This window comes from Ipomoea triloba, chromosome 13, assembly GCF_003576645.1.
Source record: "Ipomoea triloba cultivar NCNSP0323 chromosome 13, ASM357664v1".
Classification (NCBI taxonomy): Eukaryota; Viridiplantae; Streptophyta; class Magnoliopsida; order Solanales; family Convolvulaceae; genus Ipomoea; species Ipomoea triloba.
The window spans coordinates 13,363,265-13,383,096 of NC_044928.1; the positions used below are offsets into that span (position 1 = coordinate 13,363,265).

A 19,832-nucleotide genomic window follows, 5' to 3' on the forward strand; every position below is an offset into this window, starting at 1 on the left:
TTTAAAAAAAATATTCAATTTATTTTTCTATTTACACCCAAAACCTACTCAAATACATATAGCTATCACAATCACATCCAAAACCTATACAATTTATATTTATAATATGAAATAATATAAAAATTAATAAAAACAATCAATCTCACAATTGATACTAATTAATAATACAAGTTCAATAAAAAATTATCAATATCAATTCATAAAAGTAATAATCTTCTCACAACCAAAAGCAATAAAAGCAATACATCTCACATTTCTAATTGTCAAGTCCTCGGATTAATGCTTCTGCAATTGTGCCAGGTCCAGCCTAAACCATTGTCAAGTACAAATCGATTGGTAAAATAATCGGAGAGTCGAGATAATATAGACGAAACATAATGCAGAGTTGCAGACAATTAACAACAGATAGAGCAGTTTTTCATCTAGAATGACATTCACTATATTCTAAAGAAATCCTTAAAAGAAAAGTTTAACTCTTTTTAAAGAGTTCTTGGGAAGGATTCTGATGCAAAGGACTTGTGCTAGAAAAGTTGTTATCTTCACTGTCACTCAATTTTTTACACCCAGGTTGGATAGAATACAAATACTGAACTAACAAAAACAGGCATAAGTACCCATGCAGAAAAATGGTTACACTCAACTTATTAGGCATACTATCATTACTCAATGTCTCAATCCATTACAAGAAAAAACCACTCACAGTTTCCCTGTATCAAAAGCCCTTGCACATCATAGATGTCACTCTTTGCTAAATAGTGATTTATTAGTAAGTACACCACAGACTCCAGAGCACAGCAGTGAATATTTAAAGATTAAAATCAACTAGAATGTAAAGAAGCTGAGGAACTAAAGTGAGCAAGAGTTAGTACCATATGCAGGGGGATTTGCAATAATTGCTTGAACCCTAAAAGGCTGTCCTGTTTCTATATCTGGTTCTGTACAAGCTGGAAGAAGTGACTAGATAATGGCCTTTATCTGTTTTCTTTGAACTGAAATCTCTCCAGGTGCTGATGGAACGAGTCTTTTGTTCCTGGCCATATCTACAATTTCATTGAAGACCAGAATCAGTCGCAAGCAGAATGTATCTGTATTTCTCTATTTAAAATGAGCAAGGAACTTGAACTAATAGTTAAGTATTTAAGTAATAAAAAGACAAGATTGTAGGCAGTGGCTAAAAATTTTGGTGAGGGACTTTCCAGATTGCACCTTTGGGTTTAATAGCCATGACACTTTGTCTGTTTTAAAATTAAAATCTCAACTACAAAATACTTAAACACAAACATAAAATAAAATACATGTATGTCAAGGAGCTAAACATAAATCCAGTTTTGCTTGTTAGAGTTCTAATGCAACCAAACAAAAAAAAAATGTAGAATGTAATGAAAAACACTACATATTGAAAACCTGCGAAAATAAAACATAAGACAAGAATTTTAAAACAACACATCATTACATATTGAAAAACACTATGAAAGGAAACAAAAACTAAAAACAGATGATATTATCATACTAACTAGCTGGAGAAAATCATAAATTATAGCATTAAAGAGTAATATAATCAATCTAGAAGCATGGGGTAGTAAGGAGCTGAGCCAAGATTTGTTTGAACACCACCATCAATTCTAAAGTTTAAATTTGCCAACAGAACAAAACAATTTGTTTTAGCTAACCAGTCCAGGGCCATAAATTCCTATTTTCAAAAGCTTAATCTCTGAATAAAAAGATTACAGATTTATAGGAATATAAAGGTAATGCTTTAGAAATGCAATTTCAACCTTACCCTGTATTCATCACCAAATTCCAGCTTGAAGGCATCACGAATCGCCTCTGCCGAAGCACGGTGGCCGCCACCGGTGTCACTCATGAGAATCAACACATTCTTGGTCCTCTCAGCTCCAATCTGCACCATTTCCATAGTATCATCTTCTTCCTGAACGTCATACTTGCGCCTCTTCTGGCTGCAGCCGCCAAATCCATAAACCCCAACTCTCCCCAACACTGTGTGCATCGATTTTCGAGGCGAATTCACTGCGTGATGTGGAGCCGCGGGCGAAGGCGGAGGGGAGGCGGTGGGTGAAGGCAGAAGGTGGAGCCGCGGAGGGGAGACGAGACAGTGGCCGGTCGGCGGCGGCTGATCGTCGGCGGTCGTCGATTGCGTAGGGGTGGCAGAGCCGCAGAGGGAAGGCGGAGGCAGAGGAGAATACGCGGCGGACTTGTAGCGGCGGTGGATGGCGGCGAGGGGTTGTCGACGATGGTGGAGGAGAGCGACGGCGGTGGAGGTGAGCGACGGCAGTGCGAGAAGTTTAGGATTTTAAGGTCTGAAATTTTGGTATGAAATTGGCGGTCCTTAACCTTATGAAAAAACCTACGACGTCGGTTATTTATAGTAACCGACGTTGTAGGTTAAAATTAAAACATTCAACGCGATACGACGTCGGCTAAACTCCTAGCCGACGTCGTATCGCGCCGATGGCTGATTTCCTATGCGATACGACGTCGGCTAACCTCCTAGCCGACGTCGTATCGCGGGGTTGGATTGATTTAATGCGAGATACGACGTCGGCTAGGTGTTTAGCCGACGTCGTATCTCGCAGTCTTCTTATGTCAAGCTTTTAAGGTCGGTTATTAGTAAATAACCGATGTTAAATAGTTTTTATTTATTTTTAATTAATTAACGAACCTTTAACGTCGGGTAATTATTTAGCCGACGTTAAATAGCCGACGTTATATGTGACTTCTGTAGTAGTGTAATAAGCATGGGTTTAGAGGGTACAAAACAAATTGAAAAGGGACAAGGGGGTGTGTGACTTAGTTAGTCCAAACGATTGATTATCCAAAGGGAATGCGGAAATGAGTTTCGGGAATGAACTCGGGAGTCACGGTATCAATACCAAGTGACGTCACACTTGGACTCTCAATCCTCATTCGGTTGAGGCATTTTATCAAACACCTTGTCTATCACTCCTCTCGGACCTCTTCCATTCGGACTAAGGGCAGAGATGTGGGTGAGTTTGGGACACCCCGAAATTTAGTGACCATTATTGTTACAAAATAATTTTGGTTCGTCACTATTTTGTTACAAAATTTAAATTTTAGCCAAAATTCTTCTAACCATTCATTTTCAGAAAAATTTCAGCTCGGCGCAGTCCGAAAGATTGATTCGGTAAAAATACTTCCCGAACTCCGTTTTACTTGAAATTTTTATGGTAGAACACTAACTTATAGTAATTTATATCCATAAAATATTTTTGTCATTTTTAGCTTCAAGTAAACACAGAAAATTACATTTTTGCCCTTGACAGTGTGGTGTCCATAATTCTTTTCTTTCTGGACCAGTTTTAGAAAAAAAATTCGAAAACTATACTTCTACTACTTGGATCGTTATGAAATTTTTTATGTAAGTTCTAGACTTGATAAACTTCATCTCTGGAAATTTTGGTATTAAAATACCCTACCTAAAATCTCTCAGAAATATTTTTATTAGACCAATTTTCTGCCATTTTTCTTATGTGATCCAAAAATATTTTGAAAATTAGTCTACAAATATTATTATATTGATAAAATATTTTTCATAATAAATATAATCCAGCATTTATATATGCACATATATGGTATTTATTGGTATATACGTTTTTATTATATACATATATATCTGTAATATTCTTCCCTAATCCTACCTATATATGCATAATATATTAATCATAAAATAAATGTAGGTACATACATACGTTACTTATAATATATATGTATATATACGTTACTTACTTTTACTAACCTAAACCTATACAGAATTCCTTAATCCCATCATTTTCATCTGATCACATTGAAACTTCCATTTTCCATCTCTCCCTCTTGATTATACGTACATATATGTAAATGAAAACTTCCAGAATTTATATAGCCACCCACCCTTTCGGTCTCTCCTTTCTCTTCCTCTCTCCAAACCAATTTCATCATATCTTCTCTTTCACTGTACGGTCCATTTTATCAGCAGCGACGGGGGAGTGGTTGGTGATGACCGGTGGCGGTTCTTTTCGGTGATGATCGGTGTCGTATAATGATGGTTTGAACCAGTAGAAATATGATGGAGGTGATTAGGTATGGATTATTATAGTTTATTGATAATGATTTGTTGATGATGCTGATTATGATTAATGGGAGATGAGAACGATAAAACAAATACTGGACGATGATGCTAGTGATGATTAAATATTGTTAATATGAGTGATGATGTTAATTATATGCAAATGATGGAAGTTGAAGTGAATTAGTGATACTGTTGATGTTTCGGCCATAGCTATTATTATTATTATTTTTAATTATTAATTATTAATATTAGGATTTGAATTTGATAATTGGAATAGTGAGTGGATGTCGAGAATGAATTTGATTCTAATGGTGAAAGTGTTAAAGGTAATGATTACTGTATATAAGATCATGGATTGTGATGAGGCATAATGGTGCTGATTAGAATAATTATTAGAGGATAATTATGATGTTGATTATGATTTAGTAATTATATATAATAGAATTGTTTGATTCAGGTTCCCTATCAAAGTGGCTAGGATGCTACTTGATTGATGAAAATTGTTGGACATCATTTGGTAAGATTTTATGTTCAGCAAAACTATTATTTTCCCTGAATATTGTATGTGTTGATATTATATATGTGATATTATATGATATATGCTATTCATGTGAACACAAGTACATTTATCGATAAATGGTAACATTGTGAGTGGTAATTTTCGAGATATCGAGAATGGGTCTCGATGTGTCGAGCCTGTGTGTTGAGTAAAAGAGTGGCTTAGAAATTTTGGTGTTATATATATATTAGTATGGTGAAATTGTATTAACACTGTTGTGGACTAAATATTTATTTTTGAGAAATTATGTGGAGAAAATGTGTTTTGAGAAACTCTATATATCTTTTGGAGAAATTATATATTTTAGAGAAAATTATTTTATTGGAGAAAATTGTATTTTTGTGGAGAAAAGTATTTATTTATTGAGAAATAATTTATTTTAGAAAACGATTATTCTATGTGGTGTTCAGTAAAGGTAATTACTGATCACTTGGGCTAATTACTACTCATTGGGCTTGGAATCCCATGAGGGTGTATCACATAGGTTATGATTCAGTTTCCAAATTGGTTGAGTGGTGGGGTAGCTGGTGTGCTACTTGGATCATATACTACCCAGTGGCTTGGAATACTCTGGAGGTGTAGATTCTAATTAAGTGAATTTGATGAGATTGTTAATTCTCCATTTATAAATATTAATTCTCTATACTATGAAAAGTGTACATCCACATATGTATTTTGGAAAAGTATAAAAGTATACAAGTTTTGAAAATACAAAATCCAAGCCTATATTTTACGGGGTGAAGTGATTCTTACTTAGCTTATGCTAATTTTTGTCTACACCTTGTTTTTGTATGAAATGATTTTTACAGGTGAATATGAATAAGGATTCAAGTTGAGAACGAGTTAGAAGGAATTAAGAATAGACCCATTGGAGAATCATTATTTGAGAAGCTTTATGGTTGTATAATATTTTCCTTTATTGTATTATAAGTTGGTTTTGAGTTCAGTGTATTTGGTTTTGTAATTAGCCTTAGCGTTTGGGTATAAGAAAGATACCTAAGCGTGGCGGTAACACCCGTTTTCATTTGGTTAGTAAATGCTTCCGCGATTGTATTAGTAAATTTTCAATTAAGAGAAAAATATTTAAGGAAAAATTGGTTATGAAAATTGGGGTGTTACAGAGTTGGACTCGTGAGAGGCCGCAATCGCACACACACTCACTTTCCTAGAGTCTACTAACTATCCCGGCCGGAAATAGAAGCAAAGCACAAAGAACTTCAACTACACAAGACTAAACCCACTTCATCATTTTCACATTCATATGACAAAATTCAAGCATCAATCATAGGATCTAACATGGGGCACACACACCCCTCAACTAATCTACTCAAGCATTATCAAATCAAAGATTAAACAAAGCAAAATAACCAAATCAATAGATTAAAGTTGCAATCTTTAAAGAACAAAAGTTTTAGCAATATACCTAGGGATCAATGGAGCTACTCCATCTTCCTTTCATCCTTCATCTTGCTTCTTTAGTCTATGGAAATTCTATTTATCTAATATACTCTAAAGAAGAGAAAAAGGATTTCCCCCAAAGGGGAGAAAACTCAAAGAACTCTATCTAAAGGGAATTGGGAATCCACTGAAAAACCTATAAAGGCCATATATATAGCCTCCGAAATCTCACCCTAATTATTTCCGCGCTATGTCGCGTCCACGCGCGTCACCATGCGTGTGGGCGTGCGTGGGAGCATTCCAATACGCAACCACGCGTGCAAACATGCGTATTGGCGTGCGTGGTGAAGTTTGCTTCTGTTGTCTTCTTCTATGTTGTAGCTCTTGAAGATACGGTTCCATAGCCACCTGCCTTGCCTCATTCGGACATTCCTAGCTCCGGTTACGTCCGTTTTACTAAGGTGTCGCCGGAATGCCCTGCAAAATTTAAGATTTGTGCAAATTATATTGAAACACACATGATTAGTCCCTAGACCTATATGCAATGAAATTACCCTATCTTAGTTTGTTTTTAGGCCTAATGGACATCTAACATAGAATATTTCACACCTAAATGACCCCAAAAACACGGCTACTTTTGGGAGTTATCACTATCTAACCCTAATCTAAAAATGAGAAGTGAAAATTTGACAAAAGACTCCTTCCTCCTAGCTGAAATGTCCCTTAAATACTAAAATATTGCGCAGGGTTCTAGAGGCCGTCCATGCCAGTTCACACGCGTGTGGGCAGGCGTGGATTTTCACTGTAATAATTCCACGCCGCTCACACGCGTGGTGAGGCTTGTGGACGCGAACTTCTCCGTTTTAGTTTCCTTTGTTGTTTTTGCCTTGATCTTCGCGTGTCCTTGTGTGGATTGGTTCTTCTCTTCATCGTTCACGCTTTCCTTGGTTGATTTCAGCCATTGATCCTGTGGAAATCCTTCAAAACATACCACACAAAGTTCTTTTGTAATTTGTTAGCAAAATAGCATGAAAATACATGGCCGCATCCTTCAAAACTTTGTTTAGGCAAGAAATCAACTTAATTAATTCTAGATAATTAGGTACTTTTGGCGTCTATCAATACGGTAAATAAATACATAATAATAAATACGTAGTTTTTTTTTTTGAAATATAGCGATAAAAACTACCTAAATTGAGAGTCCAACACCACCCGCCCTAATTCTACTCCATCCCAGTGACTTCTGTAAAACCTATCGTAGTTCCCAGTTACAGTCCAGCACCGGCCACCGCGTCGCTGTCCATTGCACTGCCGCCCACTGTAAAATATATCGCAGGTCAGTTTTTTTTTTTTTTTTTTTGAAAATTCTTTTGGGTTTTTGTTTTCAAATATGATGAAATTTGTTTTTGGGTTTTTATTTTAAAGAATGAATTTGTATTAACAGTGAGCAGACAAAATTTAGTTACATTAACAGTAATAAAGAATCGACACACTATTAAAACACTCAGTTTATCGTAGTAGAAGTTGATGCAGTTAGCTCACTGCACTTGTGAGAACCTTTATGGCAATGTCAATGGCATTTCCAACAGATCATTTGAAAAAAAGAGCTAATCTTGGTTCATGAGTGTTCATTGTATTGTTGAACACATATGGAACTTTTCTCAAGAGAAGTTTTGGCTATTACAGACATGAAAAGGGCAATAGTGCATGTTCAATGTAGACAAGTAAAAGTAAGGTGCATAAGCTTTTTATTAATTTAAGGAGATATAGTCAAAATCAAGAAAGTAAAGTTGATTGCAAAATAAACAAGCGGTGATAGTATGACGAAAATATATTATGCATGTTGTAAAAGTTCTTATCATAGGTAGGGTATTATAGGAGGTTTGTCCCGGGTTTCTCCAAGATAGCGCAACCCACAACGCATTTTAAGAAGAAGATTACACCCTTTAAGTGGGATAGCGAATGAGCTGAAGCTTTTCAAGAACTGAAGAAAAGATTGACGTCTGCTCCAGTTTTGACCCTACCATCCGAAACCGAGGGATTCGAGGTGTTCAATGATGCGTCAAAGAAGGGCCTAGGGTGCGTGTTGATGCAGCAGGGCAGGGTAGTGGCCTACGCGTCCCGACAGCTTAAGAGTCATGAAGAGAACTACCCCACGCACGACTTGGAGCTGGCCGCCGTGGTCTTTGCATTGAAGATTTGGAGACACTATCTTTACGGGGTACAGTGTAAGAGTTGAATATGCGACAAAGGCGTTGGTTGGAACTTATTAAGGACTATGATTTAATCATTCAATACCACGAGGGAAAGGCGAACGTAGTGGTAGATGCGCTGAGCAGAAGGACTAGACATTCGCTTAATGCCAGGTGGGTGCTCGCAGACGACTTGTGTAAAGAATTTCAAAAGATGAATATCACAGTGGTAGATGAGGGACATATGGACGAGGAGATCCGACTCTTCAACATGCAGATTTTACCTGCATGGCTTGACGAGATCCGAAGGAGCTAGATTGGCGACGCCCGATTGAGCAAGTTGAGAGCCAGTTTGATCGATGGCAAGAAAGGACCCTTTGAGCTACATCCCGACGGCAGTTTGCGTTATCAAGGGCGTTCGTGTGTGCCAACCTCGTGTAAGGAGCTGAAGAAACAGATATTCGAAGAAAGTCATCATACCCCATATTCAGTACACCCTGGTGGTGACAAGTTATATAAGGACATGAAGAAACTGTTCTGGTGGCCTAACATGAAAAAGGAAGTAGCCGACTTCGTGAGCCGATGTTTGAATTGTCAAAGGGTTAAGGCAGAAAGGTGTAAGACTAAGGAAATGCTGCGACCCCTAGAGATACATGAAGGGAAGTGGGATTCAATCTCGATGGATTTCGTGGGTGGGTTGCCGTTGACCAAGACAGGGAAGGATAAGATTTGGGTGATTGTGGATTGCCTCACCAAGATAACCCGTTTCATCGCTATGAAAGAGGCCTGGACTATGGATCAACTGGCAAAGGCTTATATCAAACAAGTTGTAAAGTATCATGGAGTACCCCGCGACATCGTGTCTGACCGAGACTCAAGGTTCTTGTCACAGTTTTGGAAGTCACTGCAGGCAGCTTTTGGTACTAGGCTGAAGATGAGCACTGCTTATAGACGCCAAAAGTACCTAATTATTCAGAACTAATTAAGTTGATTTCTTGCCAAAACAAAGTCTTGAAGAATGCAATTATGCGTTTTCGTGTTATTTTACTAATAAATTGCAAAAGAGTTTTGTGTGGAGTGTTTTGAAGGATTCCCATAGGATTGAAGGCTGAAATCAACCAAAGAGAGCATGGACCAGTGAAAAGAAGAACCAATCCACACGGGGACACACAAAGACCAAACTGAAAACAACAAAAGAGGCGAAAACGGAAGAATTCACGCCCACGAGCACCACCACGCGTGTGAGCCGGCGTGGAATCATTCCAGTGATCGTCCACGCCAGTCCACACGCGTGTGAGCAGGTGTGGACATGCACCAGAATTCTGCGCGATGTTTTAGTATTTAAAGGACATTTCAGCTAGGAGGAAGGAGTCTTTTGTCAATTTTTCACTTCTCACTTTAGGTTAGGGTTAGATAGGATTAGGGAGAGGAGGAAGTGCTCCTTGGAGAAGAGAACTTGGATCTCCATAACCTTGAGATCCTTTTGGGTAACCTCTTTCATTGAAACTTGTTTTCTCTTTGGAACTCTCTCGCTTTTTCCTTTGTCCTAAAGTTATTTGCTTTTACTTGATCTTGTAAATATGCTTTTCTATTTGAATGAGATGATGTTGTTAAAGCCTATGAAGGGCTAATCCCTAGGATTGGGGCTATGAAGAATGGAGATCTGGTGTTCATGATCTAAAATTTATGAATGAGTTTAATTTCCTTGGGGAATGTTGAAATTGTTTGTATGCTTTGTATGATCTTGTTAGATCGAGGGCCCCAATCTCTTCAAGAGTATAGGATCATCTCTTTGGCGAGATATCGCAAAGAGATGTAGCCCACTACCCACATCTCCCACTCTCAATCTGAGAAGATGAGATCCGGAGGGAACTTGTAGACAAAGTGTTTAACAAAATTCCCCACCCGACTGAGGATTGGGAGTTTGAGTGTGACGTCACTCAGGACAATGTTCCAAGCTCCTTCAACCATAACTCGATGGAAATCAATCCTCTACCGTATGCTTCGAACCAATCTCCATGACATTCTAGCCCCCATCCGCTTTTATTCACATTTACTTTCCTTAAATCTTCCAAACCTGTGCACCCTTACTACTTCATTTCACCAATCTCTATATGCTCAATGTTAGGAACATCATGTAATAGGTTTTGATGATACCAACTGTAAGTGAAAATCCCTAAGTCTCGAAAGATAGGAATCAATGTAAGTTCGACAAGTAAACTAAGAGCGAAAATACAACCGGGTAACTTGAGCTCAACTCGGAAAATATTTAAGCTTGAGGTAAACTTGTATGAACATCTTAGAAGAATCGTGTTGTAATCTCATAGACAGATCAGTAGAAGGCACGAGACGACACTGGAGGAATAAGGGTCTGCGAGACATCAACTAAGTCTCGAGACATAAGCACAGTTCGAGAGGTAGTACCTCTCGATACAACCATCCAGTTCGAGACATAAGTAGAGTTCGAGAGGAAGAGCTCTCAATGCTTGGGTTCGAGACATCAAACAATCGAGACATCAACCTTGGTCTCGATAAACTGACACTTCTCCAGTAATGCTGAATGACAGTCAGGAAGCATACTTAAAGTTTGGAGAAGAAGAACATCATGGAGATAAAATAATGAAGAGGTGCCGAACGTGAGTTTTCAAAATGGACGGAAATGGATGACACATCAGATTTCCACCACAAACGGTCAAAAGGTGCACAAATGCTGAAGTGATCTGATTCCCTACAAACAAGGAATAATGGGAATATAAAAAGAGTAACTTTTACCAAAAGACGAAAGTGGAGCATGGACTCAAGAAAGTGAACTATGGAATATTCACTACAAGACAAGAGGTTCAAGTTACAAGATCACCACTCCATGAAATATGCTGAAAAGATGCAAGTCCCATACACATCATGGGAGACAAATTTCAAACGGAATAATTTTCCCTCCAACGGAATTATTCCTCAACTCTCATATAAAAAGGACGTGAAGACACAACGGAATTACACAGCATGCGAGATTTTTGACATATGGGGATTAGACTTTGTAGGACCATTTTCGGATTCCAAAGGTTTCAAATATATCCTTATAGCAGTAGATTACGTATCAAAGTGGGTTGAAGCAGAAGAACTTCAAAACAATGATGCCAGGAGCGTAACAAGATTTCTAAAGAAATTATTCACAAGATTTGGAGTGCCACGGATTGTAATTAGCGATAGGGGAACACACTTCCTGAATGTGCCCATGCGGAGATTACTTCAAAAGCAAGGCATACAACATCGGGGAGGAGTCCCGTATCACCCTCAGACTACCGGGCAAGTTGAGAATGCAAATAGAGATATCAAGACCATCTTGGAAAAAACAGTGGCTCGGCACAGAAAGGATTGGGCTGACAAGCTTAGCGATGCTTTATGGGCTTTTCAAATTGCTTACAAGACGCCAATAGGGACTGCTCCATACAGATTGGTATATGGCAAAGCATGTCATCTCCCGGTTGAGATCGAACATAAGGCATATTGGGCCATTAAAAAATTGAATGAAGATCTAACCATAGCAGGACAGGAGAGAATGTTTCAATTGAATGAATTGGAAGAATGGCGTTTTCTTGCCTATGAGACATCCATATCTTACAAGGAACGATCAAAGTTTTATCATGACATGCACATCAGGAAGAACAAAGAATTCATTGAAGGAGATAAGGTGTTGTTATTCAATTCCAGACTGCAACTATTTCCTGGAAAACTCAAATCACGATGGACGGGGCCATATATTGTTACAAAGGTTTTTCCGTATGGAACTTTGGAAATCATGCATCCCGAAAAAGGAACTTTCAAAGTAAACAACCACCAAGTCAAGAAATATTATGGGATGGAAAATACGCAGGGGATAGTCCAGTGTTGCAGGCTAGTACCCTGGGATGTTGAGTAACAAGATTCTCATAACATTGTCGTCGGGCTAAAGACGTTAAACGTAGCGCTGATCTGGAGGCAACCCGTTATTTACCTTGCTTTATTATTATCTTTACCTTATTCTGTCAAATAACCCTCCGAGTTGGGATTCCCTATTTTTTAGATTCTATATTTCCATGCAGATCTCGTTGCAAGAACATGAGAGTCATCTATTCAAGCATTATAAGCGATATGACGTGGGATGCTTACTAGGTTCTTTACCTCTTATCCCTCGTCTATTTATTATGTGAACCTCATGTTATCATTTTAAAGTGTGGAAAAATGCATGTTTTGTTGTCTCTTTGTTTCATTATATTCTGAGTTAACATCGAGGACGATGTTTGGTCTAAAGTGTGGAAAGAGCTGTGCTTAAAATGAAAATTTTATTAAACAAACTCTATCTCATTTGTTTGAAAGATAATCAAGCCACAAGCATGTGTTGTTATTCATTCTATCTTTGGAGAATGCTAAATCTGTGCCAAAAAGTTTTCTCTTTGAATGACCTTGGAAGTACCCATATCTTGACCTTTAAAATTTGAAAATTTGCATGCTTGTTTGATATTCGCCTCTTATTTTGTAAAGACCTTAGTTAAGGATCTCTCGAAGTGGGAGTGTGCAACCCCTAATTTCAGAAAGATAAGTTAAGCGAAGCCCGGAATTGAATAATCATAGAATAGAACATGGGGCAAAATGTGATACCCCGGAATTTTAAACCCAAAATTTCTTGTGATCGTAGCATCGCATAATTTCGCGGTGTACTCAACCTAGCCCAATTTTGAAGGTTAGTCTGGAATAAATTTTTAGTTTCAGAAATTCTTCTATCTGGATTATTTTCCACCGAAACTTTATCTGTTTGGACCACAACTGATATGTTGTGGAGATATTTTATTATTTTATTATTATATATGTTTGGATAATCATCCACATATATTATTATTATTATTATATATATGTTAATTCGTATATATATATACCTATGTGATAAGGGAGAAATCCCATTTCTTCATTTCCATTTCATTTCCTCCATTCTTCATCCCCAATTTTGTGAGAAAGAGAGAGAGAGAGAGAGAGAGAGAGAAGGAAATTTCAAGCTCCAGTCGCAATTTGTTCGGTAAATTTCTATTTTAATCGGTTCAAAAGCTTTGTATTCCTTCCTAAAGCTTGAATCTATGCTTAGTTTCTTAACACATGATGTTTTGGTGTTGATTTGATCCTAGGGTTTTAAGGTGAAAGTTGGGGAAAATATCCAAGAATTTCTTCCTAAAGTGTTAGTAAGCCTTATCAAGGTAAGGAATCCCTTTATTTGGTTGAGGTTATTTGAAACTAGATAATTGATAGCTAGGTTATGAATTTTGTATACATGTTTGTATGTGTAATATATATGTAAATGTAAGTTATATAGTATATATGTGATTTTTGTATACATATTCATAGCTTGTATATGCATGTGGGTGTTATACTTAAGTCCATGTAAGTTTATATGTATGAGAAAGATGGAAAAACAAGCTTGTAGTACACTGTTTTTACTGCCCAGAAATTACAGAACAGGAAGGACGCGGCACTGGACGCGCGTCCAGCGCGCGTCCAGCGCGCGTCCAGTGGGCGCTGTTTGTGGCCGACCGGCCGGACGCGACGATCGACGCGCGTCCGGCGGGCGTCCGGCGTCCGGCGGGAGTCCGGCTTCCGGTGGCGTGGACGCGCGTCCGTCGGCGCGTCCACGGCGCATCCGTGACGGGTTCCGACAGTGTGTTCTTCTGTGTGTCCAGATTTGTGTAGATCTGTTCGGGGAATCATGAGGAAATAGTTGTTGAACGATTGTGTATTATGGAAATTTATATTATATATATATAGTATGTATATACGTGTAGTATAGTATATATGTATATATATGTGTATTATGTATATATATGGAAACCGTATGGTATGTATATATACGTGTGATGTGTGTATATATGTACATATATGAGTATGTATGTATAATTAAATAAAGTGTTGTAGTATGTATATATTTGGTATGTGTACTTTATGTGAATATGCATAAATGTGGAAAGTGTTATGTTATATGCATATATACAAATGTGTAGTGTGATGATGGAAAATGTTTTGAGAAACAAGACTTTGAACCAAGTTGAGAATGGGAATTGATTTCAAAAGGGGGACTTGATTTTGTGGAAAATGTCCAAAAAGTGATTTTGACTCAAGGAAAGGGAAAAGGAAGGAAAATGTTTTCAAACCTTTGTTCTAGTAAAAGTGGTGAAGGACCTTGTCTTGTAGCCTACGGGATAAAGATGAGCTTAAAATGCCTCACCCGTATGGTGGTTATGTTATTGTATGACCAGTTCATACTGTTGTGGGCGAAGTCTATTCGCCGAGTACTATATCACCCGGAAGGAAAAGGGTCTCCTGCGGGGGTGTGCACACTTAAGTATAGTATCTCTATTTTCGGGTAGGTGTCGTTCTTATGAACCTAGTGAGGCTAGCTAGGAATCATTCCAACGCGCCTATAAGTCCAGGGGATCAGTATTAGACCGGGCGATGACCACTGAACCCGAGTTGAACGATCCAAGTGGTCCGTCAAAAGTGGAGAAAGGATACTCCAAAGGCTTCACACTCACTTTCTATCTAGAACCAAGTGGATTTTGAAGTATGAACGTAGTTACGCTGTAGCTACCGAAAAGAGATGATGAAAAGTGAAAATGCCCAAAGATTGTGGGTGGTTTGTCTTTGAGAAGTGAAAGATGAAAATGCCCAAAGCTGTGGGTGATCTATCTTTGAAATGTGAACAGTGAAGAGAATGTCCTTTTGAGGAAAGGTTTTTCAAAAGAAAATGATTGAGAACAAAATGTGGAATTTGTGTATTTCCATTACTTGCTTATATGCTTAAATGGTTAGCAATATATGCTTGAGTAAGTAAATGATTATTATATAACCTCGTCTAGAGGAAAATGATTTAAGATGATGTTGAAGTTGTTGCCTATTATGTGTGCAAGTTGCTATGTGTAACTGTTGCAGGTAGAACCTCGACTGATGAGTAAGGATAGGGTTTTGATGTAACAATTTTTACAAAACCTTTATTTAGTTTTGAATAACCCGTGGATATCCTTACTTAGCCATCGCGCTAACTGCACTTCAATGTGTTTCTTATCAGATGCAGATCCGGATGAGCCTGAATAGGATGGAAGTTGGAAGAATAATTTCCATATGTATGTTATTTGATGTTGATGTTGTAGTTTGATGTTGTAAGTTTAGCCTGTGCACTTAGAGTGGAGTTTTATCAAAGAGGTGATAGAATTCACTCTAGGTGTGGCGGTGACACCCAGTTTTCTGTTGAGTAGATATAAGCTTCCGCTGATGTATCATTACTGATTTGTAATGAATGTAAGAGCAGAAAATTGGGGTGTTACACAAAAGGAGAGCTTTCTGTTGAGCATCGAGTGAAATATCCCTTCTCCCAAAGGAAAAGGCATGAGGGGTTGTTCGGAGAAAAGAGTAGAAAAGGCAAAAAGGCCAATCCCCGAGATAAGATACGAGGAAAGCCATCTCGCTAGGTGGTGAGCAACCATAGTCTTCAAAATACATAAATGTTATATCTGGAGTCGGTTGCTCACAATAAAATGGCCCTAGGAGATGAGAAAATTGAGATGAGGAAAGCCGCTTCGCTAGGGTTCAAGCACCCGTTGCACTGTCTTCGAAAAAGCATGGAGCTCCATGTGAAGTCGGGTCGCTTGATGATGTTACCCTAGGAAGTGAGAAAAATGAGTTACCGCCCAAGCCACTGGCGGAGAGAGGCCCACGGACCTATTTTCACTTACTTTTGCGTTGGGCTTTGGCGATAAGGGAGGCCGATTGATTAGGTTTTCTACGTCGTTCCCACTAGGGGGATCAACTTAAGGCCTTCGCACAATAAGAGGTGAATGATATTTTTGACTGTATGCTTGATATTGTGAAAACTACTTAACTGTCCAATTTGTGACCAACAGGGGTTTTGCTTTGTTTGAATATTCATAGCAGTGTAAGACACATTTTTATCATTCCTTGAAGATATTGTGAAAGATTTCACATCTCCTGGCAGATTGTGTTTTGAATGAATACTAATCGTTGCATTGAGCATATCTTTAGATTTGGGTGATTGTGGATCACCTCACCAACATAGCCCGTTTCATCGCTATGAAAGAGACATGGACTATGGATCAACTGGCAAAGGCTTATATCCAACAAGTTGTAAAGTATCATGGAGTACCCCGCGACATCGTGTCTGACCGAGACTCAAGGTTCTTGTCACAGTTTTGGAAGTCACTGCAGGCAGCTTTGGGTACTAGGCTGAAGATGATCACTGCTGATAGATGCCAAAAGTACCTAATTATTCAGAACTAATTAAGTTGATTTCTTGCAAAAACAAAGTCTTGAAGAATGCAATTATGCGTTTTCGTGTTATTTTACTAATAAATTGCAAAAGAGTTTTGTGTGGAGTGTTTTGAAGGATTCCCACAGGATTGAAGGCTGAAATCAACCAAAGAGAGCATGAACCAGTGAAAAGAAGAACCAATCCACACGGGGACACACAAAGACCAAACCGGAAACAACAAAAGAGGCGAAAATGGAAGAATTCACGCCCACGAGCACCACCACGTGTGTGAGCCGGCGTGGAATCATTCCAGTGACCGTCCACGCCAGTCCACACGCGTTTGAGCAGGCGTGGACAGGTACCAGAATTCTGCACGATGTTTTAGTATTTAAAGGACATTTCAGCTAGGGGGAAGGAGTCTTTTGTTAATTTTTCACTTCTCACTTTAGGTTAGGGTTGGATAGGATTAGGGAGAGGAGGAAGAGCTCCTTGGAGAAGAGAACTTGGATCTCCATAACCTTGTGTAACACCCCAATTTTCACATCTTGGATTTCTTACAAAATCCCAATAATACATTGCGGAAGCTTACATCTAACCAGCAGAAAACTGGGTGCTACCGCCACACCTAGAGTGAATTCTATCGCCTCTTTGATAAACTCCACTCTAAGTGCACAGGCTAAACTTACAACATCAACTAACCACATCAACATCCAATTTTAATACATATGGAATTAATTCTTCCAGGGTGTCTGTTCTAGGATAGAGTAGACCTCAACCTCAACTTCCATCTTATTCAGAGCTAATCTGTTAAGAGACACAATGAAGTGTAGTTAGCACGACGGCTAAGTAAGAATATCCATGGTCACTCAAAATTCAACAAAGGTTTTTAAAACACGTTTCTTAAGACAAAATCATTTCTTTCTCAATGGCGTTACAGAGTAACCCTTTTCTCATTTTTAAAACTTCCTTAGTTTCTTAGTAGTAAGCATGAGGCCTTTGGAGTATTCTCATAACTCCCACTCTGACCACTTGGATCATCAAACTCGGGGTCAGTGGTCATCACCCGGTCTAATACTGATCCCTTAGACGCCAGGTATGTTAAAACGACACCTGCCCGGATAACATAACGACGAATAGACTTCGCCCTACAGTATGAACTAATCATACAATATAACATAACGACGAATAGACTTCGCCCTGCAGTATGAATGAATCATACAATATAACGACCACTGGGCAACGACACTTAAAGCCACCCGTGGGTCAATCAAGGTCCTCCTCAACTTACTTTAGAAACTAAGGGTTTGAAAACATGATTCTTCCTTCAGTTTTTCTTTCTTAAATCATTCATTTTGGGCATATTTCACATTTGAGTCCAATACTTAAAATTGGCTACCTCATTAGCTGTAACCCCTCAGCTATTCCGATAAGTTTAGGGTTCGAAAAATATTTTTTTTAGGCTATGACATTTATGAGATGATCTCTCGATACTTCAGAAGGATTTTTATAAGTGAGACTAGTTATTAATAAGTTGCGATCTACGTACCGGTCACGAACCGAATTTTTTTTTTAAGGATGTTTATACAGTTCGAATTTTCCTAAGAAATGGATTATTAAGCATGACACGATTAAGCCTGAACTGCCTATTTAGTTCAAGTGAAAATTAAACGGATTGTAAGAGTGAAATTGTTACGGACCTTCGTACCACTGTATTTCGCGAGATACCGGAAAAATTCCCGATTTTAGTGGTTAATGACGGGATTATTTTTAGAATAATTTTGGTATTAGAATTGTCCCGAATTAAGTTATAATCCTCCGAACTTTTATCTGATTTAATCCCAAACTGGCAAAATAAATCCTACTCTTTATGATCCACCATGGAATTTTGACAAGTGTCACCATTATCACCACATGGTAATTAAATATTAATTGTCATATGAAGGTAAGGGATGATCATACTAGTTGGCTTAAGCTTCAAGTTATCATTCCCATCACCCCCCTCATTTTCGAAAATCAAGGAAGAGAAAGGAGAAAAGAAAATATCATCTTCCTCTTGGATCCAAGAACTCCATAGCTATTTTCTTCAACACAAGTGTTTCCATAATAGGTAAAACTTTGGTTTTATTCGGTTAATGTGACTAGTATCCTTCCTAGAACTTAAGTTTAAACTAAGGATTCATGAAAATGTTGTTATTATGATGATTATTGTTTAGGATCTTCGATGAAATCTTGGAGGAGAAGATCGCCATCTTTTCTACGGTATTAAAAATCTACTTGGGAGGTAAGGAATCCCTTAAGTTGGTTTAGTCACTTGAAAATGAGCAAATGCTAGTAAATTATGAAACTAGGAATTTTATGTGAAAATTATGTGTTAAGTTTGTGGATCTACAAGTTGGCTCAAAAGACTACACTTTGATTTTGGTAATTTTTGTATACATGTTCATGGCCAATTTATGCATGTATATGTTGTATTTGTGTCCTTATAAGCTTATGCTTGTGAAAATAGGGAAAGGCCGAAAGGCCGGATGTTTCGGCGTCCAATGTTTCGGCGTCCAATGCGCGTCCATCCGCGTCCAATGTTTCGGCGTCACGGTCGAAAGGCCGGACGCTACCATGGACGCGCGTCTGCTGCGCGTCCGTTGGTGTCCAGTGTTTCGGCATCACGGCCGAACAGCCGGACGTTGCCCGGGCGTGCGTCCGGCGTGCGTGCGGCGGTGCGAGAATTTGCGCGACTGCGGTGTGCGGTTCTGTTTTCGACCGAACTTTCTTCCGTAATTTTTGCTCTTGCATGATATGATGTTTGAAAGCCCTATGGGCACCCGAGTTCAATCTCTGAAAGTTCAAATATTGTTTTGTAAATTATGTACATTGGTTTGGAAGAAAATCGTGTTTTCAAGAAACGAGTGTAACTCTTGTCACTTGGGAATTTATGATAAAACGGTCAATGGCAGATATGAATATTTTGGGGATATATTTTGAAAGAAATAGTCGTTTTGAGACATTACGCGAAAATACTAATTACGTATATCAAGAAATAATGTTTTAAAAACCTTAGTTTCTGGATAAGTCGTTATTATGTTTGACGTGCGGGAGGCATGAGTGCCGCGCCCCGCGGTTGTTGAATTGTTTGACTTGCGAGAAGCTTGTGAGCCGTGGCCCGAAGTCTTTGATATGTTTGACCTGCGTGAGGCATGAGTGCCGCGGCCTGAGGTTGTTGAATTGTTTGACTTGCGAGAGGCTTGTGAGCCGTGGCCCGAAGTCGTTGATATGTTTGACCTGCGGGAGGCATGAGTGCCGCGGCCCGAGGTTGTTGAA

The 19,832-nt window shown here is 38.6% G+C and overlaps 1 protein-coding gene across 2 annotated transcripts; it reads right to left on the bottom strand.

Moving 5' to 3' along the window:
• Positions 1-253: 253 nt before the first annotated feature.
• On the bottom strand, positions 254-2,323 carry LOC116002857 (monogalactosyldiacylglycerol synthase 2, chloroplastic-like). 2 transcript variants are annotated; one of them, XR_004094557.1, is made up of 3 exons: positions 1,781-2,323; positions 870-1,040; positions 254-307 (listed from the first exon to the last, which is right to left on the bottom strand). XR_004094557.1 is itself a non-coding variant. In XM_031243040.1 (2 exons), exons 1-2 carry the CDS (start codon positions 2,006-2,008, stop codon positions 972-974), a joined length of 297 nt encoding a protein of 98 aa, XP_031098900.1. In that variant the 5' UTR covers positions 2,009-2,323; the 3' UTR covers positions 631-971. The 2 variants fall into 2 exon arrangements, 1 of the variants encoding a protein (XP_031098900.1); XM_031243040.1 differs by lacking the exon at positions 254-307 and having other exon boundaries at positions 631-1,040.
• Positions 2,324-19,832: the final 17,509 nt, after the last annotated feature.